This window comes from Oncorhynchus tshawytscha, linkage group LG10 (genome assembly GCF_018296145.1).
Source record: "Oncorhynchus tshawytscha isolate Ot180627B linkage group LG10, Otsh_v2.0, whole genome shotgun sequence".
Classification (NCBI taxonomy): domain Eukaryota; kingdom Metazoa; phylum Chordata; class Actinopteri; order Salmoniformes; family Salmonidae; genus Oncorhynchus; species Oncorhynchus tshawytscha.
Genome location: NC_056438.1, coordinates 15,605,829 through 15,628,164, shown reverse-complemented (window position 1 = coordinate 15,628,164; position 22,336 = coordinate 15,605,829). Strand labels below are relative to the sequence as shown.

General features: G+C 45.5%; 2 protein-coding genes across 3 annotated transcripts in view; both read left to right on the top strand.

Moving 5' to 3' along the window:
* Positions 1-19,451, top strand: part of LOC121847575 — a 50,446-nt gene extending 30,995 nt beyond the window's left edge. The window contains exons 2-9 of the mRNA XM_042329336.1: positions 12,517-12,624; positions 14,506-14,602; positions 14,858-15,003; positions 15,403-15,532; positions 15,889-16,088; positions 17,029-17,135; positions 18,687-18,841; positions 19,380-19,451. Coding sequence (XP_042185270.1) covers positions 12,617-12,624; positions 14,506-14,602; positions 14,858-15,003; positions 15,403-15,532; positions 15,889-16,088; positions 17,029-17,135; positions 18,687-18,841; positions 19,380-19,451 — 915 coding nt within the window. The 5' untranslated portion in view covers positions 12,517-12,616. The remainder of the gene's footprint in view (positions 1-12,516; positions 12,625-14,505; positions 14,603-14,857; positions 15,004-15,402; positions 15,533-15,888; positions 16,089-17,028; positions 17,136-18,686; positions 18,842-19,379) is intronic.
* Positions 17,042-22,336, top strand: part of LOC112246386 (zinc finger protein 219) — a 44,212-nt gene continuing 38,917 nt past the window's right edge. The window contains exons 1-4 of one of the 2 annotated variants that reach the window (XM_042329470.1): positions 17,042-17,176; positions 18,687-18,841; positions 19,232-20,336; positions 20,798-20,896. In XM_042329470.1, the coding sequence (XP_042185404.1) occupies positions 20,888-20,896 (9 nt within the window). In that variant the 5' untranslated portion in view covers positions 17,042-17,176; positions 18,687-18,841; positions 19,232-20,336; positions 20,798-20,887. The remainder of the gene's footprint in view (positions 17,177-18,686; positions 18,842-19,231; positions 20,337-20,797; positions 20,897-22,336) is intronic. The other variant, XM_042329469.1, reaches the window with a different exon arrangement.

The window sequence follows — 22,336 nt, the reverse complement described above, 5'->3', positions numbered from 1 at the left end:
ATTATGAAAGGAGAGAGCTAAAGAGAAAACATGGATAGGAAGAAAAAAAGGTTTGGGGTTGCCATGCCAACAGTCCTGTAGAAAAATAAACACTGTGTTCTTGTGTGCTCTCTTCTCTGTCACCCTCCACCTCTTTGGCAGACCTACATGGTGTGTGTGTGTGTGTGTGTGTGTGTGTGTGTGTGTGTGTGTGTGTGTGTGTGTGTGTGTGTGTGTGTGTGTGTGTGTGTGTGTGTGTGTGTGCGTGTGAGGGTGCATAAGTGTGTGCATGCATATATTTGTGTGTATGAGTGAGAGTGTATGTATGTATGTGTGTGTGTGTGTGTAAATGTGCATACACTTTAATACTATTGATGGCTGAGAGGGAGCAATACTGAGTGAGTGTGTGAATGGGAGGTAGCCCAATCTGCAGAGGTCATAGGATGCGTCCCAAATGCCATTTGGGACACATATCCAGCGTCCACTGGAACTCCAGGAATTGTTTGAAACTCCCCAGACCATGCAACAGGCAGTGTGTGTGTGTGATTAAGCGGGACAAGCCATCTGTTTAACATACAGACACAGAGACAGACACAGACATAGCAGTAGCCTTGCGGTTGAGGGCGGTGCAGTTGCCGTACTAGGCTGTGATACAGCCCGACAGGATGCTCTCGATTGTGCATCTGTAAAAGTTTGTCAGGATTTTCGGTGACAAGCCACATTTCTTCAGCCTCCTGAGGTTGAATAGGCGCTATTGCGCCTTCTTCACCACACTGTCTGTGTGGGTGGAACATTTCAGTTTGTCTGTGATGTGTACGCCCAGGAACATAAAACGTTCCAGCTTCTCAACTGCTGTCCCTTCGATGTGGATAGGGGGGTGCTCCCTCTGCTGTTTCTTGAAGTCCACGATCATCTCCTTTGTTTTGTTGACTGAGAGCTTGTTTTCCTGACACCACACTCCGAGTGCTCTCACCTCCTCCCTGTAGGCCATCTCGTCGTTGTTGGTAATCAAGCCCACTACTGTTGTGTCGTCTGCAATCTTGATGATTGAGTTGGAGGTGTGCGTGGCCACGCAGTCGTGGGTGAACAGGGAGTACAGGAGAGGACTGAGAGCACACACACTTGTGGGGCTCCAGTGTTGAGGATCATCGAAGTGGAGATGTTGTTTCCTACCTTCACCACCTGGGGGCGGCCCATCAGAAACTCCAGGACCCAGTTGCAACGGGAGGGGTTGAGACCCAGGGCCTCCAGCTTGATGATGAGCTTGGAGGGTACTATGGTGTTGAATGCTGAGCTGTAATCAATGAACAGCATTCTTACATAGGTATTATTTTTGTCCAGATGGGACAGGGCAGTGTGTAGTGCGCTGGCCATTGCGTCATCTATGGACCTGTTGGGGCGGCAGGTAGCCTAGTGGTTACTGTGTTAGACTTGTAACCGAAAAGTTGCAAGATTGAATCCCCGAGCTGACAAGGTAAACATTTGTCGTTCTGCCCCTGAACTAGGTAGTTAACCCACTGTTCCTAGGCCGTCATTGAAAATAAGAATTTGTGCTTAACTGACTTGCCTAGTTAAATGAAGGAAAAAAATAAAAATAAAAAACACTGGTGCACCTTGCGCTGAGTACAAAAAAGGCCACTCTAAAGTGTGCCCGTTTTCCATGTCAATGCCTCAGAAAAAAACTGAAATGGGTCTAGGGTGGCAGTGAAATAATCCTTAACTAGCCTCGCAAAGCACTTCATGATGATGGCTGAAATGTGTCTTCTGCATTTAACCCAACCAGAGAGGTGCGGGGGTGCGGGGGACTGCACCAGAGAGGTGCGGGGGAGCGGGGGACTGCACTTTTATCCAAGATGGCGTAGCAGTCGGACGTCTTGTCGTGTCGTGTCCCTTGTATATATCGTATATATCATTTTTTTAAACATATTTTTCTTCGCATATCTTTTAAAACATTTTGCTAAACCTCAACTTCTAAATACTCTCCTGCTACCCGCCTCACCCAATGTAGCTATTTTTCTCTAAAGTACTTATATTTACTTCGGATCCCCTCAACTGAAGCTAGCCAGCTAACTACCAGGTATCAGTCAACAAACCATTGCTAGCGGTCTTCAGCTAACCGGTCATCAGCTAACCTTTAGCTTGGAAAGCTCTCGCCAGTTCGAACAACGCGACTCTAACCAGAGCATAACGGACCTATATATATATTTTTTTATCCCCGGATTCCCACCGTAAACGGAACATTTTCAGCTGGATCTTCACAACTAGCTAACTAGCTAACTGCAACCCCGGATGATTACTCCTGGCTAGCGTTTCCACCCACTTAGCTTGAAGCTAGCCCGGCCAGAGCTCCTGTGCTACCACCGAAGCATACTCCTGGGCTACAATATCCGGACCCACGACCGGTCTATCGATGTCACCGCATGAAGAGGCATTAACAGACTCACCCCATCGCGACGCCCCCCAAAGGCTAACTTTCTAGCCCTTGCTATCTCCTTGCTTGCTAATTCGGCCTGCTAACTGCTAGCTTGTTTAGGCCCGGTCCGCTAACTGCTACCTCGTTTAGCCCCGGTCCGCTAACTGCTACCTTGTTTAGCCCCGGCCTACTAACTGTTAGCTTGTTAGCACAGGCCTGCTAACCGTTCGCCGCGTCCCAAACACTCACTGGACCCATATTTACTTTCAATCTCTTTTCGATTTTTAATTTGTTTATACCTTCCGGTAACCTGCCTCACCCAATGTGATACGGAATCGCTATTATTTTTAAGTTTTAGAACACACTCAAGAACCTCAAGAAGCTAACCAGCTAACTAGCTACAAGCTATTTAGTCATTGTTAGCCACTGCTAGCGGCTTTTACCTTACCTGGATAATACTCGCCAGTCCAGCTTCCCTGCCCCATCCACCGCTGCCCCCTGGACACTGATCACTTGGCTACATAGCTGATGCATGCTGGACTGTCCATTAATCACGGTACTCCATTCTGCTTGTTTATGTTTTATCTGTCGGCCCCAGCTGCACTCAGGCTCTGTGTGTAGTTAATCCGACCCTCCCTGCCTAGTCATCGCCATTTTACCTGCTGTTGTTGTGCTAGCTGATTAGCTGTTGTTGTCTCACCTACTGTTTTCAAATCAAATCAAATCAAATGTTATTTGTCACATACACATGGTTAGCAGATGTTAATGCGAGTGTAGCGAAATGCTTGTGCTTCTAGTTCCGACAATGCAGTAATAACGAACAAGTAATCTAACTAACAATTCCAAAAAAAAACTACTGTCTTATACACAGTGTAAGGATAAAGAATATGTACATAAGGATATATGAATGAGTGATGGTACAGAGCAGCATAGGCAAGATACAGTAGATGATATCGAGTACAGTATATACATATGAGATGAGTATGTAAACCAAGTGGCATAGTTAAAGTGGCTAGTGATACATGTATTACATAAGGATGCAGTCGATGATATAGAGTACAGTATCTACGTATGCATATGAGATGAATAATGTAGGGTAAGTAACATTATATAAGGTAGCATTGTTTAAAGTGGCTAGTGATATATTTACATCATTTCCCATCAATTCCCATGATTAATGTGGCTGGAGTAGAGTCAGTGTCATTGACAGTGTGTTGGCAGTAGCCACTCAATGTTAGTGGTGGCTGTTTAACAGTCTGATGGCCTTGAGATAGAAGCTGTTTTTCAGTCTCTCGGTCCCAGCTTTGATGCACCTGTACTGACCTCGCCTTCTGGATGACAGCGGGGTGAACAGGCAGTGGCTCGGGTGGTTGATGTCCTTGATGATCTTTATGGCCTTCCTGTAGCATCGGGTGGTGTAGGTGTCCTGGAGGGCAGGTAGTTTGCCCCCGGTGATGCGTTGTGCAGACCTCACTACCATCTGGAGAGCCTTACGCTTGAGGGCGGTGCAGTTGCCATACCAGGCGGTGATACAGCCCGCCAGGATGCTCTCGATTGTGCATCTGTAGAAGTTTGTGAGTGCTTTTGGTGACAAGCCGAATTTCTTCAGCCTCCTGAGGTTGAAGAGGCGCTGCTGCGCCTTCCTCACGATGCTGTCTGTGTGAGTGGACCAATTCAGTTTGTCTGTGATGTGTATGCCGAGGAACTTAAAACTTGCTACCCTCTCCACTACTGTTCCATCAATGTGGATGGGGGGGTGTTCCCTCTGCTGTTTCCTGAAGTCCACAATCATCTCCTTAGTTTTGTTGACGTTGAGTGTGAGGTTATTTTCCTGACACCACATTCCGAGGGCCCTCACCTCCTCCCTGTAGGCCGTCTCGTCGTTGTTGGTAATCAAGCCTACCACTGTTGTGTCGTCCGCAAACTTGATGATTGAGTTGGAGGCGTGCGTGGCCACGCAGTCGTGGGTGAACAGGGAGTACAGGAGAGGGCTCAGAACGCACCCTTGTGGGGCCCCAGTGTTGAGGATCAGCGGGGAGGAGATGTTGTTGCCTACCCTCACCACCTGGGGGCGGCCCGTCAGGAAGTCCAGTACCCAGTTGCACAGGGCGGGGTCGAGACCCAGGGTCTCGAGCTTTAGCTACTGTTTTAGCTAGCTCTCCCAATTCAACACCTGTGATTACTGTATGCCTCGCTGTATGTCTCTCTCAAATGTCAATATGCCTTGTATACTGTTGTTCAGGTTAGTTATCATTGTTTTAGTTTACAATGGAGCACCTAGTTCCACTCTTCATACCCCTGATACCTCCTTTGTCCCACCTCCCACACATGCGGTGACCTCACCCATTACAACCAGCATGTCCAGAGATACAACCTCTCTCATCATCACCCAGTGCCTGGGCTTACCTCCACTGTACCCGCACCCCACCATACCCCTGTCTGCGCATTATGCCCTGAATATATTCTACCATGCCCAGAAATCTGCTCCTTTTATTCTCTGTCCCCAACGCTCTAGGCGACCAGTTTTGATAGCCTTTAGCCGCACCCTCATTCTACTCCTCCTCTGTTCCGCGGGTGATGTGGAGGTAAACCCTGGCCCTGCATGTCCCCAGGCACCCTCATTTGTTGACTTATGTGATCGAAAAAGCCTTGGTTTCATGCATGTCAACATCAGAAGCCTCCTCCCTAAGTTTGTTTTACTCACTGCTTTAGCACACTCTGCTAACCCTGATGTCCTTGCCGTGTCTGAATCCTGGCTCAGGAAGGCCACCAAAAATTCTGCGATTTCCATGCCCAACTATAACATTTTCCGTCAAGATAGAACTGCCAAAGGGGGAGGAGTTGCAGTTTACTGCAGAGAGAGCCTGCAAAGTAATGTCATACTTTCCAGGTCCATACCCAAAGAGTTCGAACTACTAATTTTGAAAATTACTCTCTCCAGAAATAAGTCTCTCACTGTTGCCGCCTGCTACCGACCCCCCTCAGCTCCCAGCTGTGCCCTGGACACCATTTGTGAATTGATCGCCCCCCATCTAGCTTCAGAGTTTGTTCTGTTAGGTGACCTAAACTGGGATATGCTTAACACCTCGGTAGTCCTACAATCTAAGCTAGATGCCCTCAATCTCACACAAATCATCAAGGAACCCACCAGGTACAACCTTAAATCTGTAAACAAGGGCACCCTCATAGACGTCATCCTGACCAACTGGCCCTCCAAATACACCTCCGCTGTCTTCAACCAGGATCTCAGCGATCACTGCCTCATTGCCTGTATCCGCTACGGAGCCGCAGTCAAACGACCACCCCTCATCACTGTCAAACGCTCCCTAAAACACTTCTGTGAGCAGGCCTTTCTAATCGACCTGGCCCGGGTATCCTGGAAGGACATTGACCTCATCCCGTCAGTTGAGGATGCCTGGTCATTCTTTAAAAGTAACTTCCTCACCATTTTAGATAAGCATGCTCCATTCAAAAAATGCAGAACTAAGAACAGATACAGCCCTTGGTTCACTCCAGACCTGACTGCCCTCGACCAGCACAAAAATATCCTGTGGCGGACTGCAATAGCATCGAATAGTCCCCGCGATATGCAACTGTTCAGGGAAGTCAGGAACCAATACACGCAGTCAGTCAGGAAAGCTAAGGCCAGCTTCTTCAGGCAGAAGTTTGCATCCTGTAGCTCCAACTCCAAAAAGTTCTGGGACACTGTGAAGTCCATGGAGAACAAGAGCACCTCCTCCCAGCTGCCCACTGCACTGAGGCTAGGTAACACGGTCACCACCGATAAATCCATGATTATCGAAAACTTCAACAAGCATTTCTCAACAGCTGGCCATGCCTTCCGCCTGGCTACTCCAACCTCAGCCAACAGCTCCGCCCCCCCGCAGCTACTCGCCCAAGCCTCTCCAGGTTCTCCTTTACCCAAATCCAGATAGCAGATGTTCTGAAAGAGCTGCAAAACCTGGACCCGTACAAATCAGCTGGGCTTGACAATCTGGACCCTCTATTTCTGAAACTATCCGCCGCCATTGTCGCAACCCCTATTACCAGCCTGTTCAACCTCTCTTTCATATCGTCTGAGATCCCCAAGGATTGGAAAGCTGCCGCAGTCATCCCCCTCTTCAAAGGGGGAGACACCCTGGACCCAAACTGTTACAGACCTATATCCATCCTGCCCTGCCTATCTAAGGTCCTCGAAAGCCAAGTCAACAAACAGGTCACTGTTTGTCAGCCACGCTCAAGGTACTAAACGATATCATAACCGCCATCAATAAAAGACAGTACTGTGCAGCCGTCTTCATCGACCTTGCCAAGGCTTTCGACTCTGTCAAATCACCATATTCTTATCGGCAGACTCAATAGCCTCGGTTTTTCGGATGACTGCCTTGCCTGGTTCACCAATTACTTTGCAGACAGAGTTCAGTGTGTCAAATCGGAGGGCATGCTGTCCGGTCCTCTAGCAGTCTCTATGGGGGTGCCACAGGGTTCAATCCTCGGGCCGACTCTTTTCTCTGTATATATCAATGATGTTGCTCTTGCTGCGGGCGATTCCCTGATCCACCTCTACGCAGACGACACCATTCTATATACTTCTGGTCCGTCCTTGGACACTGTGCTATCTAACCTCCAAACGAGCTTCAATGCCATACAACACTCCTTCCCTCTGCTCTTAAACGCTAGTAAAACCAAATGCATGCTTTTCAACCGTTCGCTGCCTGCACCCGCACGCCTGACCAGCATCACCACCCTGGATGGTTCCGACCTTGAATATGTGGACATCTATAAGTACCTAGGTGTCTGGCTAGACTGTAAACTCTCCTTCCAGACTCATATCAAACATCTCCAATCGAAAATCAAATCAAGAATTGGCTTTGTATTCCGCAACAAAGCCTCCTTCACTCACGCCGCCAAACTTACCCTAGTAAAACTGACTATCCTACCGATCCTCGACTTCGGCGATGTCATCTACAAAATTGCTTCCAACACTCTACTCAGCAAACTGGATGCAGTTTATCACAGTGCCATCCGTTTTGTCACTAAAGCACCTTATACCACCCACCACTGCGACTTGTATGCTCTAGTCAGCTGGCCCTCGCTACATATTCGTCGCCAGACCCACTGGCTCCAGGTCATCTACAAGTCCATGCTAGGTAAAGCTCCGCCTTATCTCAGTTCACTGGTCACGATGGCAACACCCATCCGTAGCACGCGCTCCAGCAGGTGTATCTCACTGATCATCCCTAAAGCCAACACCTCATTTGGCCGCCTTTCGTTCCAGTTCTCTGCTGCCTGTGACTGGAACGAATTGCAAAAATCGCTGAAGTTGGAGACTTTTATCTCCCTCACCAACTTCAAACATCTGCTGTCTGAGCAGTTAACCGATTGCTGCAGCTGTACATAGTCTATCGGTAAATAGCCCACCCATTTTTACCTACCTCATCCCCATACTGTTTTTATTTATTTACTTTTCTGCTCTTTTGCACACCAATATCTCTACCTGTACATGACCATCTGATCATTTATCACTCCAGTGTTATTAATCTGCAAAATTGTAATCATTCACCTACCTCCTCATGCCTTTTGCACACAATGTATATAGACTCCCCTTTTTTTTCTACTGTGTTATTGACTTGTTAATTGCTTACTCCATGTGTAATTCTGTGTTGTCTGTTCACACTGCTATGCTTTATCTTGGCCAGGTCGCAGTTGCAAATGAGAACTTGTTCTCAACTAGCCTACCTGGTTAAATAAAGGTGAAATAAAAATAAATAAATAAAAACCAGAGAGGTGTGGGGGACTGCACCAGAGAGGTGTGGGGCTGCGGGGGACTGCACCAGAGAGGTGCAGGGGACTGCACCAGAGAGGTGCGGGGGACTGCACGAGAGAGGTGCAGGGGACTGCACCAGAGAGGTGCTGGGGTGCGGGGGACTGCACCAGAGAGGTGCAGTGGACTGCCATAAACGACATCCACATCTTTGGCGCCCATGGAACAGTGGGTTAACTGCTATGCTCAGAGGCAGAACGACAGATCTTTACCTCAGCAGCTCAGGGATTCGATCCAGCAACCTTTTGGTTACTGGCCCAACACTCTAACCACTAGGCAACCTGCCGTATAGACTGAATAAACATGTATAGACTGTATGTATAAAGTTTATTATAAAAGTATATATATATATATATATAAGTTTATTCATCACATGCACAGGATACAGCAGGTATAAACGGTACAGTGAAATGTTTACTTGCAAGCTCCCCTCAACAGTGCAGTACAAATATCAATATTAATATTAATCACTTGTAATCAATAGTAATCAATAGTCAAATCCCCCAAATATAAAGTTGTAATAAAAGTAGCGTACAATGTTTACGTGTAGAGATTTGTTTATGTCTGTGTCACAGGAGGTTGGTGGCACCTTAAGATGGGCTTGTGGTAATGGTTAAGATGGGCTCGTGGTAATGTTTAAGATGGGCTCGTGGTAATGGCTAGGACTGGCTCGTGGTAATGGTTAAGGCGGACTCCCCTGGTAATGGTTAAGGCGGACTCCCCTGGTAATGGTTAAGACGGACTCGTGGTAATGGTTAAGATGGGCTCGTGGTAATGGTTAATAAGGGCTCGTGGTAATGGTTAAGATGGGCTCGTGGTAATGGTTAATAAGGGCTTGTGGTAATGGTTAAGGCGGACTCCCCTGGTAATGGTTAAGATGGACTCGTGGTAGTGGTTAAGATGGACTCGTGGTAATGGTTAAGATGGGCTCATGGTAATAGTTAATAAGGGCTTGTGGTAACCTTTAAGACAACCTCATGGTAATGGTTAAGATGGGCTCATGGTAATGGTTAATAAGGGCTCGTGGTAATGGTTAATAAGGGCTCGTGGTAATGGTTAATAAGGGCTTGTGGTAATGGTTAAGATGAGCTCATGGTAATGGTTAAGATGGGCTCGTGGTAATGGCTAGGACTGGTTCGTGGTAATGGTTAAGGGGACTCGTGGTAATGGTTAATACAGACTTGTGTTAATGGTTAAGATAGGCTCGTGGTAATGGTTAATTAGGGCTTGTGGTAATGGTTAAGACAAGCTCGTGGTTATGGTTAAGATGGGCTCATGGTAATGGTTAATAAGGGCTCGTGGTAATGGTTAAGACAAGCTCGTGGTAATGGTTAAGATGGGCTCATGGTAATGGTTAATAAGGGCTTGTGGTAATGGTTAAGATGGCTCATGGTAATGGTTAATAAGGGCTCGTGGTAATGGTTAATAAGGGCTCATGGTAATGGTTAATAAGGGCTCATGGTAATGGTTAATAAGGGCTTGTGGTAATGGTTAATAAGGGCTCATGGTAATGGTTAATAAGGGCTCATGGTAATGGTTAATAAGGGCTCGTGGTAATGGTTAATAAGGGCTCATGGTAATGGTTAATAAGGGCTCATGGTAATGGTTAATAAGGGCTTGTGGTAATGGTTAATAAGGGCTCATGGTAATGGTTAATAAGGGCTTGTGGTAATGGTTAATAAGGGCTCGTGGTAATGGTTAATAAGGGCTCGTGGTAATGGTTAATAAGGGCTCGTGGTAATGGTTAATAAGGGCTCATGGTAATGGTTAATAAGGGCTTGTGGTAATGGTTAATCCCTGGTAATGGTTAAGATGGACTCGTGGTAATGGTTAAGATGGACTCGTGGTAATGGTTAAGATGGGCTCATGGTAATGGTTAATAAGGGCTTGTGGTAACCTTTAAGACAACCTCATGGTAATGGTTAAGATGGGCTCATGGTAATGGTTAATAAGGGCTCGTGGTAATGGTTACTAAGGGCTCGTGGTAATGGTTAATAAGGGCTTGTGGTAATGGTTAAGATGAGCTCATGGTAATGGTTAAGACGGGCTCGTGGTAATGGCTAGGACTGGTTAATGGTTAAGGGGACTCGTGGTAATGGTTAATACAGACTTGTGTTAATGGTTAAGATGGGCTCGTGGTAATGCTTAATTAGGGCTTGTGGTAATGGTTAAGACAAGCTCGTGGTTATGGTTAAGATGGGCTCATGGTAATGGTTAATAAGGGCTCGTGGTAATGGTTAAGACAAGCTCGTGGTAATGGTTAAGATGGGCTCATGGTAATGGTTAATAAGGGCTCGTGGTAATGGTTAAGACGAGCTCATGGTAATGGTTAATAAGGGCTCGTGGTAATGGTTAATAAGGGTTTGTGGTAATGGTTAAAACGAGCTCATGGTAGTGGTTAATAAGGGCTTGTGGTAATGGTTAATAAGGGCTTGTGGTAATGGTTAATAAGGGCTTGTGGTAATGGTTAATAAGGGCTTGTGGTAATGGTTAATAAGGGCTCGTGGTAATGGCTAAGACGAGCTCATGGTAATGGTTAATAAGGGCTCATGGTAATGGTTAATAAGGGCTTGTGGTAATGGTTAATAAGGGCTCATGGTAATGGTTAATAAGGGCTCATGGTAATGGTTAATAAGGGCTTGTGGTAATGGTTAATAAGGGCTCATGGTAATGGTTAATAAGGGCTCATGGTAATGGTTAATAAGGGCTCATGGTAATGGTTAATAAGGGCTCATGGTAATGGTTAATAAGGGCTCATGGTAATGGTTAATAAGGGCTTGTGGTAATGGTTAAGATGGGCTCATGGTAATAGTTAATAAGGGCTTGTGGTAATAGTTAATAAGGGCTTGTGGTAATGGTTAAGATGGACTCGTGGTAATGGTTAAGATGGACTCGTGGTAATGGTTAATAAGGGCTCATGGTAATGGTTAATAAGGGCTCATGGTAATGATTAATAAGGGCTTGTGGTAATGGTTAATAAGGGCTCATCGTAATGGTTAATAAGGGCTTGTGGTAATGGTTAATAAGGGCTCGTGGTAATGGTTAATAAGGGCTCATGGTAATGGTTAATAAGGGCTCATGGTAATAGTTAATAAGGGCTCATGGTAATGGTTAATAAGGGCTCATGGTAATGGTTAATAAGGGCTTGTGGTAATGGTTAATAAGGGCTCATCGTAATGGTTAATAAGGGCTTGTGGTAATGGTTAATAAGGGCTCGTGGTAATGGTTAATAAGGGCTCGTGGTAATGGTTAATAAGGGCTCATGGTAATGGTTAATAAGGGCTCATGGTAATGGTTAATAAGGGCTCATGGTAATGGTTAATAAGGGCTTGTGGTAATGGTTAATAAGGGCTCATCGTAATGGTTAATAAGGGCTTGTGGTAATGGTTAATAAGGGCTCATGGTAATGGTTAATAAGGGCTTGTGGTAATGGTTAATAAGGGCTCATGGTAATGGTTAATAAGGGCTCATGGTAATGGTTAATAAGGGCTCATGGTAATGGTTAATAAGGGCTTGTGGTAATGGTTAATAAGGGCTCATGGTAATGGTTAATAAGGGCTCAAATAATGGTTAATAAGGGCTCATGGTAATGGTTAATAAGGGCTCATGGTAATGGTTAATAAGGGCTTGTGGTAATGGTTAATAAGGGATCGTGGTAATGGTTAATAAGGGCTTGTGGTAATGGTTAATAAGGGCTCGTGGTAATGGTTAATAAGGGCTCGTGGTAATGGTTAATAAGGGCTTGTGGTAATGGTTAATAAGGGATCGTGGTAATGGTTAATAAGGGCTTGTGGTAATGGTTAATAAGGGATCGTGGTAATGGTTAATAAGGGCTTGTGGTAATGGTTAATAAGGGCTCGTGGTAATAGCTGGAGCGGAATAAATGGAATGGTATCAAGTATATCAACCACATGGTTTCCTTTCCGTTCGCTCCGTTCCAACCATTATTATGAGCCGTTTTCCCCTCAGAAGCCTACTGTGGTCAGTGTGTATTTGCCTTTCTGTACATGTTTGTGTGTGTCAAATCAAATCAAAGTTTATGTGTCACATGCGCAGAATACAACAGTGAAATACTTACTTACAAGCTCTAACCAACAATGCAGTTAAAAATATATATATAAAAAAATAAAAATAAAAGAATAAGAAATAAAATAAGAAATAAGAACAAGAAATAAATGTAACAAATAATTGAACAGCAGCAGTAAGACAACAATCGCGAGGCTATATACAGGTAATGAGCAAGGCTAAAGAACACAGTTAACTAAAATCTTTCTCTGTATCGTTCTCTGTATCTGTGCAGGTTTTCTCTGTGTTGGAGTAGACTTATCAGCAAGATAGTCTGATGTACCTGCTGGACAACTTACTCCCTGCCAAGCACCTTCTACACAAACAACAGCAGCATGCCTGTGTGAGTACACACACACACACACACACACACACACACACACACACACACACACACACACACACACACACACACACACACTGTTGCCCAGTTAGCGTTTCTCTCTCTCTCTCTCACACACACACACACACACACACTCATTCAGAGTGGTGTCTCTTTTCATTGTTGCTCAGTGCAGCATGAGTCATGACACTATTTTTTCCCATATGTGACTCCTGTGCACTTGAAGAAAGGGAGAAGAGAGGGAGCGGATGAGGAGAAAGAGAGAGAAAGAAAGAGGGGAGTTGGGGGCAGGCGAGTGAGGGAGAGAATGAAAGAGGGCAGTCGTTTCAGTGTTAGTGGGAAAGTGTGTCATGACTCATGCTCTGCTGAGCGACAATGAAAAGAGAGACAACTCTGAATGAGTGAGTGAGTGTGTGTGTGTGTGGGGGGGGATAGAGGAGGAGAGTGAGTGTGTGGGTGAAGGGGGAGATAGAGGAGGAGAGTGAGTGTGTGGGTGAAGGGGGAGATAGAGGAGGAGAGGTTCCAAAACATCTCAGCGTGGTCCTGTTCTTTGAAAGTTTGAAAGTCTCTTCAAGTACAGATGCAAAAACCATCAAGCGCTATGATGAAACTGGTTCATATGAGGACCACCACTGGTCCAGGCTGTAGTACCGGGAGGTCTTGGCTCTGTCCTCATTCTGGTGAAGGAGCAGCAGCAGGAGTCTCCCCACAGTCTAGAAGGTGTAGACACACACACACATCACATCACACACACACAACAACATTTATCATTGAAGGGACGATAAGAATGGAGGATGAAGGATAGTGTGCTCTATAAAAACATAATTTACCATTAAAGTAACAGGGTCAGAGGTCAAATGGAGTGATACCGATGATTAATGAGGGAAGTGGAGTGTTTGTGTGTGTGTGTGTGTGTGTGTGTGCGTGTGATATACTGGGTGGCTATATAAAGTAGAGTTGAATTCAAATGAATTCTAACACTGTATCGCTTGTCACACTAAATGTAATTCCCTTTTATCTCTGTCTTTGTGTGTGTGTGTGTGTGTGTGTGTGTGTGTGTGTGTGTGTGTGTGTGTGTGTGTGTGTGTGTGTGTGTGTGTGCGTGCGTGCGTGCGTGCGTGCGTGCGTGCGTGTGTGTGTGTGCACACGGTGCGAGGGACAGGTATGTAGACAGGCAGTAGCTGCCCCTAGAGATGGATGGAGACTATAAACACTGCCACTCTAACTGGCTTTCAGACTGGAGAGGGAGGGAAAGCGGGATGGAGGGAGGGGCAGGGAAACAGAGACTGACGAGAGAGAGAGAGAGAGAGAGTCTCTTCCTAGCATGTTTCTAGCACTCAGAATATCAAGTTTAGCTCTTAGAATGCTAAGACTTACAGTCATAATGCCTATTCTTTCTCAAATCAATTCAGATTCCATATGCAGCTCAATCAATATGCCACTATTGGCATTTGGTCTTGGTCTCGGTCTTGAGAAACCGAGACAGGCAGGAATGTTTTGTTTATTCACACTTATCTCAAATTGATTTACAGTCACACACGCACACAGCACAGCGTACACACACACACTCAGGAAGGCATGCATTCATGTGCACACACACACACACACACACACACACACACACACACACACACAACATTGTATGTTACTCGAGTCATGTGACTTGAATGAAAAAGACAGCCTGATATCGCAAACATTATTTCCTTAGATATGAAATCAGCCGTATCAATGTTTTCACCATCAAGCCTTTTTATGTCATGTGAAGTATGAACTATTATAGGTTGTGTCCCTGGTCAATAACAGTTCACTGCAGGGAACAGGGTGCCATTTCAACTGTAGACTAACTGTACTAAGTTACTCCAGTCCTGTTTTTGCTTTTAGAGTGTTGAGTCTGACTGAGTGTTTTGAGAGTGCCCTCTCTCTGTTGGAGGGTAAACTGCAGTCTATGGACACAGCACCACTACCAGACTGTATCAAGGTATGCTATGTGTATTACTATACCACTGCTTCTGTGTTGTTTAACATGGTAGCACACAAGTCAATGAGGTGTTATGGGGTGAAATACTAACAATTATCATCAAATGGATTTTTAGAAGAAAAACAACAACTTTTGAGTTGAACTTATGAAAAAAGTTTAATACATTTTGTGTAAATGTCACATACTTTCTGAGCGTGAACCATCTTGCTTAAGAACACAATGTTTACCAGATTATTTTTTTGGTCTCTTTTCCAGACTGTTCCCCTGAGTGTGGATAAACACAGAGAGCTGATGACGAGCGTCCTCGTCGACCAACGGCTGACTGAGCTACAGCTGAAGGGCGGGGCCTGGCTGGCAGGGCTGACCACATCAGGACTTGCACAGCGATCCCCAGACTGCAGGTACCACCAGCTACCCTGTCCATAGAGTTGGATAGAAGGCGCACTTTCCCTCAATGGCGCTTCCCATGCTGTCACAGAAGTGGCCATTGCAAAGATAGATGAGCTCTCTAGTACATATCCATGACCCTGTCCCATCAGTGTGTCCAAATGAAAATGTAATTAAAATAGATGATCCTATCATGGATATAACGTATGAGAAATGTATTTGAAAACGGTTCCTATTATAACACATCAATCTTCTATCTCTTTCATTAAATCAATTAATCCTAACTTACACTAAGTAAAATATTAACTGAGTCATGTGATGTCAATGGGAGTGAAAATTCGACTGAAGTGGAAGTTAGCATTCACTCCTATATAATCATATCCTTTATGACCTTTGAACCCTGTGCCCCTCAGGGCTGCGACCTCTAACCTCTATGATAGTGTGGACAACGCCCTCCACCGCCTCATACATGTGTCCAATCACAGAGGCAGCGACCTGGAAGTCCTCGGTCGATTGGCTGCCATGGTGGACCAACTGGAAAAGGTAGGAGAGAGGGAGGGAAGATCTGAATGAAATGGAACACTAGTATAGCGTTGTACTGTGTTGTGTTGTATCACAGAGGGAAGACTGGAGAGAGAGGGAGTAGGTGGAGGGATGGGGGAGGAGGAGTGCAGGGGGATCCCTCTCTTTACTCCTTCCCTCCGCTTTCTCTCTTTCCCCAATCTCTGTCATCCCTTCCTCTATCTCCCTCCATCTCTTTCGCTACTCCTCTTCCCCCTTCCCTTCCCTTCTTTCCCACTTCCTCTCTCTTCTGATTCCCCCCATTTACCTTTCTCCCCAACCCCTTCTTTCCCCTCCTCATCCACTCCCTTCATCCTCTACCCCCCACCTCCCTACAGCTGAGTTCAGGGAGGCAGTACGTGGCCGTGTTAACGGGTGTGGAGGAGACCTACCTGCCCCTCTTGGAGGGTCCAGACCTCCTTTTCCACAACTTGGCCAGCTTCAGCGCCTTCCACTCGCAGTACCTCCTCCCAGCCATGGAGGGAGCTCTACTGCAGAGTCTGCTGAAACAGGACCTCTTCAGTAAACGTGTGAGTGGGTCACATAGAGTTGGATAGAGGGATGTTTTAGCATGGGCAGTGCCATCAAGAAGTAGAAGAAGAAGAAATTGACTACTTTATTCAATCTCTCCCCCTCTTTCTCTCTGGCTCTCGCTCACTCTTTATCCATCTTTCTCCCTCTCATACAAAGAGAGAGGTGTTTCTCCAGTACCCTCACTGCATATAGTAAGGACCAAACCAGAAGTAGACTCCTTGTTGGTCACTTAGGCTGCAGACTTCTTCAATGTAAGAAAACGTTCCATTCAAAAAACATTATTACAGCATCAGTGGAGGCTGGTGAGGGGAGGAAAGCTCATAATAATGGCTGGGATTTTGAGCTGTTTCATATAGTAAAGGCAATTAGCACTGCATTGTATACCCTAAAATAACTCATTAATGTTGGATTACCCTAAAACCAATCACCAGACTTTCAATATATTATAATAGCCCGTCTGATACATACACAGGGCAATGTCTGATCACAGCTTTAAACTGAGTAAACAAGGAGAACATCACACAGATGGTATTAGCAGAGATCTGAGGGTAGAATGTTCACTGTAGTTATCTAAAACGACCACAGGGTGGCAGTAGAAGATGCCTAAAAGTACCGGTACTCTATCATGAAAATGATGATGTGAGAACAATGATGATGGTGATGATGATGATTTGGTGGGAGGCTTGGCCAAATCTGTATATTTAAATAGGATTTTTTTTGTATTTGTAGTTTTGTTTTATGGACTGGAGTTGCAATTATTGCACTGTGTTTGTTATGTCTGTTTGTTGATAATTTTTATGTTATGTGAAGAAAAAAATGAGATTGATGATAATGACCATAGATGGCTGAAGTCCTCTCCTTCCCCTCTCCTCCTCGTCCCTCCCCAGCTCAGACTCCTTGCCACCCCTCCTCTCTCTCTCCTGTCCTTCCCCCACTGTCTCCAGTCCCCTACACAGACTGGAACAGTACTGTGATGTTCTGGAGGAGCTGGGAGGGCTAAACCACTCCTATGACTCCTTCCTCTCTGTCCTCAGACACGCCCAGCACCACGGTGAGGACCTCCGGGCCAGCGACCTCATCGTCGGGTGTCCGGTGAGAATGCCAGATTTAGATTAATCTAGATTAGATTAGATTTAGATTAGTATAGATTAATCCCAACACTGGTATAATGCTCCCAGACTAGCGACAAGGTTTCAACCCTAAACTATTGTGTCTCAAATGGCACCATATTCCCTATATAGTGCACTTCTTTTGATCATAGAGCTCTGGTCAATAGTAGTGCTCTATATAGGGAATAGGGTGCACACAAACACTCACACGCACATGCATAAACATAGGATGGCATGTTAACACACACTCACACATGAAGACATTGAGACTCTCACACAGAGAGGTAGCTAGCTGAGAGGTAGCTAGCTAAATAACTGAGTGGTGGAGGAGGTTTGACACACTGCTCTCTGAGCGGTAGCTAGCTAAATAACTGAGTGGTGGAGGAGGTTTGACACACAGCTCTCTGAGCGGTAGCTAGCTAAATAACTGAGTGGTGGAGGAGGTTTGACACACAGCTCTCTGAGCGGTAGCTAGCTAAATAACTGAGTGGTGGAGGAGGTTTGACACACAGCTCTCTGAGCGGTAGCTAGCTAAATAACTGAGTGGTGGAGGAGGTTTGACACACAGCTCTCTGAGCGGTAGCTAGCTAAATAACTGAGTGGTGGAGGAGGTTTGACACACAGCTCTCTGAGCGGTAGCTAGCTAAATAACTGAGTGGTGGAGGAGGTTTGACACACAGCTCTCTGAGCGGTAGCTAGCTAAATAACTGAGTGGTGGAGGAGGTTTGACACACAGCTCTCTGAGCGGTAGCTAGCTAAATAACTGAGTGGTGGAGGAGGTTTGACACACAGCTCTCTGAGCGGTAGCTAGCTAAATAACTGAGTGGTGGAGGAGGTTTGACACACAGCTCTCTGAGCGGTAGCTAGCTAAATAACTGAGTGGTGGAGGAGGTTTGACACACAGCTCTAAATAACTGAGTGGTGGAGGAGGTTTGACACACAGCTCTCTGTAGCTAGCTAAATAACTGAGTGGTGGAGGAGGTTTGACACACAGCTCTCTGAGCGGTAGCTAGCTAAATAACTGAGTGGTGGAGGAGGTTTGACACACAGCTCTCTGAGCGGTAGCTAGCTAAATAACTGAGTGGTGGAGGAGGTTTGACACACAGCTCTCTGAGCAGTAGCTAGCTAAATAACTGAGTGGTGGAGGAGGTTTGACACACAGCTCTCTGAGCGGTAGCTAGCTAAATAACTGAGTGGTGGAGGTTTGATACACAGTTCTCTGAGAGGTAGCTAGCTAAAGAACTGAGTGGTGGAGGAGGTTTGACACACAGCTCATGTTACATGACCCTCACATCACTGGACAGGTCAAAATACAACATGAAATGGTTTGGGGGACGGTAAACTGTGCATGTCTGTGTGTGTAAGTGTGGTAAATTATAGGTCATGATCTGACAGTCAGTATGTTGTTGTAGTGTTTACATGACACGTGTGTGTGTGTGTGTGTGGGCGTTTCCTTACGTGCGTGTGCTTGCCTATGTGTGTGCGTCTGTTAGGTCCCGGTGGCGGAGCGTTGAGAGCTGGTGAGTCAGGTGTGTGGGAGGACCAGGAGGAAGAAGACCGGGGTGTGTTCCTCTATCAACCCCTCATCGTCTTCACCAAGCAGAAGAGCCTGGGACACACCGCCTACAGCTTCAAACACAGCACCAAGGTAACAGACACCGACTCAGACATAGGAACGCTGTATGCAAACACACACACATACATGCAGTACAGACACACGTACATACGCACACATTCACAATGACACACATGCTCACACACACGTATGTTCTCAAATAAACACGACACCTACAGAGAAATGACAGAGTAAATCCATAACTTCAAAACTGCAGTTATATGAGAAAAAGATGCATCCACTGTATGTATGTCTCTCTCTCTCTCTCTCTCTCTCTCTCTCTCTCCGTCTCTGTCTCCATCTCTCTCTGTCTCTCTCTCTATCTCTATCTCTCTCTCTCTCTCTCTCTCTCTGTCTCTCTCTCTCTCTCTCTTTCTCTCTCTTTCTCTCCGTATCCGTATCCGGGACTGCCTGACCCTGCAGTGTCAGAGTGGAGAGGAGAGGGCAGCCTGGACACACGATATCACTCAGCTCCTTTGGACCCACACCATACACAACACAGGTACGACCTCTAAACCCTGGCATTACCCTCTCAGTCACACTGTTGTCATGACTGGCCTGCTCGTGTCAGGTTACCGTGGACCACAATCCTACAGAGAGATCTCTGACACTCATCAGAGGGAAAGAGATCGAGAGCCATTGAGGTGGGGGGGTTTTATGACACCTCACGCCCATTGTAAATCTTAAGGCAGCAGGCAAAATTCCTTTGTCCTCTCACTATGGAGAACAGGCCTCAGAACATTAACATGCAATTAATGGACTTTGGGACAATAGGTTTCGTCAGCCACAATGGTGGTAATGACGATAGATGGAATACGAAAATGAATGTCGTTTTGTTATATTATTAAAAGTTAAAGGACAACGTTATAATGAAAACTTTGTAACTAAGAGTTTTCCTAATATGTGCCTGATGTTTGCATATTGTACATTGTGTGGAAAATGTTCAGAAAAATATAATGTTTTTGTAAAGATGAAATGTGAAGTTAGTTGTCTAAATTGGAGCTGAGTAAAATCCAGACTATGCCTCATAACTTGGTACGCCCAGAGAATTGCCCTGAAGGCGGAAATGCCCATTTCTGACCCGAGGGTATAAAACCTGTGAGTTAAGAATGAACATATTAGACTAAGTGACCCTGAGCTGCAGCCAAGGTCTGAGTGGTGAGCAAACCCAAAACGCAACACGAGGTTGAGGAGGACAAAATAACCTTTTTACAACCTATTCTACGGACAAGTAGCCGTATCTAATGGGGGTGAATTCAAGCAGGACCACCCGGTCACCACTCTCCAAGGAATCGTGTGTCTACACTGTTTTCCTTCCCACGCTGGAACCATCCCCACGACTGATTAGCCCTCCTCCGAAGACCCCTTTTTCAGAGCAAGTGCGAGGAAACAGACCACTAAAAGAAAGGACACTGACATTGTGAGGAGAAACAGAGAGTTACACCCGGTAACCGAAGATGGACCATCATCAGAGAAGTCGGACCCACGGTCCACGCAGAGACCCCCCCCCATCAGAGACCTTCAACACGTAATTACATTGTTATATTCTACCCATAAGAGCATTAGTTTGGGGCAAGGTTGGGGTTGAAATAATCATAACTGACAAATGCACCCAATTGTGTTTTTCTCTCGCATACTCTATCTCTCTCTCTTTTGAAATCGTCATTGTGTGTAACACGTGTCATATGGTGTTGGCCCGCTAGGGACCTGTTCATCGTACTAAGTTCTAATCAATAGCCTAGACTGTGTGCTTGTGTATGTGTATCCATAGCACAGGTATGACACCTGAACAGTCACCTGTCCCTTCTCTACCCTCATTCACAACATTCTAATCTAACCTTTCTCATTCTAACCTGTCACGTGGTCATGTGACCAATCTTACTCCAACCATCTACTACACAGGTGTGCATTCTTATAGATGCATCCACTGTATGTATAAGCCTCTCTCTCTCTCTCTCTCTCTCTCTCTCTCTCTCTCTTGTCTGATAGAGACAATGTGTATTGGTCTGTCCAGTAAGATACTGCTAGATGTCACAGGAGCACCAGAAACATCTGAAATGGACTCTATCTACAGTCTGAATGACAGAGGTACAAATGCACTCACACACACCTTAACGGACCATATGATTACCTTATGTGTATTGTATCTCTATCCACAGTAAAACAAGATACTTTACCTACACCTTAGCCAACTACATTTAAACTCAGTTTTTCACAATTCCTGACATTCAATCTGAGTAAAATTCCCTGTCTTAGGTCAGTTAGGATCACCACTTTATTTTAAGAATGTGAAATGTCAGAATAATAGTAGAGAGAATGATTTATTTCAGCTTTTATTTATTTCATCACATTCCCAGTGGGTCAGAAGTTTACATACCCTCAATTAGTATTTGGTAGCATTGCCATTAAATTGTTTAACTTGGGTCAAACGTTTTGGGTAGCCTTCCACAAGCTTCCCACAATAAGTTGGGTGAATTCTGGCCCATTCCTCCTGACAGAGCTGGTGTAACTGAGTCAGGTTTGAAGGCCTCCTTGCTCGCCCACACATTTTCTATAGGATAGAGGTCAGGGTTTTGTGACCGCCACTCCAATAGCTTGACTTTGTTGTTCATTTTGCCACAACTTTGGAGGTATGCTTGGGGTCATTGTCCATTTGCAAAACCCATTTGCGACCAAGCTTTAACTTCCTTACTGATGTCTTGAGATGTTGCTTCAATATATCCACATCATTTTCCTCCCTCATGATGCCATCTATTTTGTGAAGTGCACCAGGCCCTCCTGCAGCAAACCACCCCCACAACATGATGCTGCCACCCTCGTGCTTCACGGTTGGGATGGTGTCCTTCGGCTTGCAAAGCCTCCCCCTTTTTCCTCCAAACATAATGATGGTCATTATGGCCAAACAGTTCTATTTTTGTTTCATCAGACCAGAGGACAATTCTGCAAAAAGTACGATATGTGCAGTTGCAAACCATGGTCTGGCTTTTTTATGGCGGTTTTGGAGCGGTGGCTTCTTCCTTGCTGAGCAGGTTATGTCGATATAGGACTCGTTTTACTGTGGATATAGATACTTTTGTACCTGTTTCCTCCAGCATCTTCACAAGGTCCTTTGCTGTTGTTCTGGGATTGATTCGCACTTTTCGCACAACAGTACATTCATCTCTAGGAGACAAAACGCGTCTCCTTCCTGAGCGGTATGATGGCTGCTTGGTCCCATGGTGTTTATACTTGCGTACTATTGGTTATACAGATGAACGTGGTACGTTCAGGCATTTGGTATTTGCTCCCAAGGATGAACCAGACTTGTGGAGGTCTTGGATGATTTCTTTTTATTTTCCCATGATGTCAAGCAAAGAGGCACTGAGTTTGAAGGTAGGCCTTGAAATACATCCACAGGTACACCTCCAATTGACTCAAATGATGTCAATCAGCCTATCAGAAGCTTCTAAAACCATGACATCATTTTCTGGAATTGTAAGGGGTGCGTACTAGCGGCAGAGAAGTTGCAGGAGGGCAAAAACGGTGTTT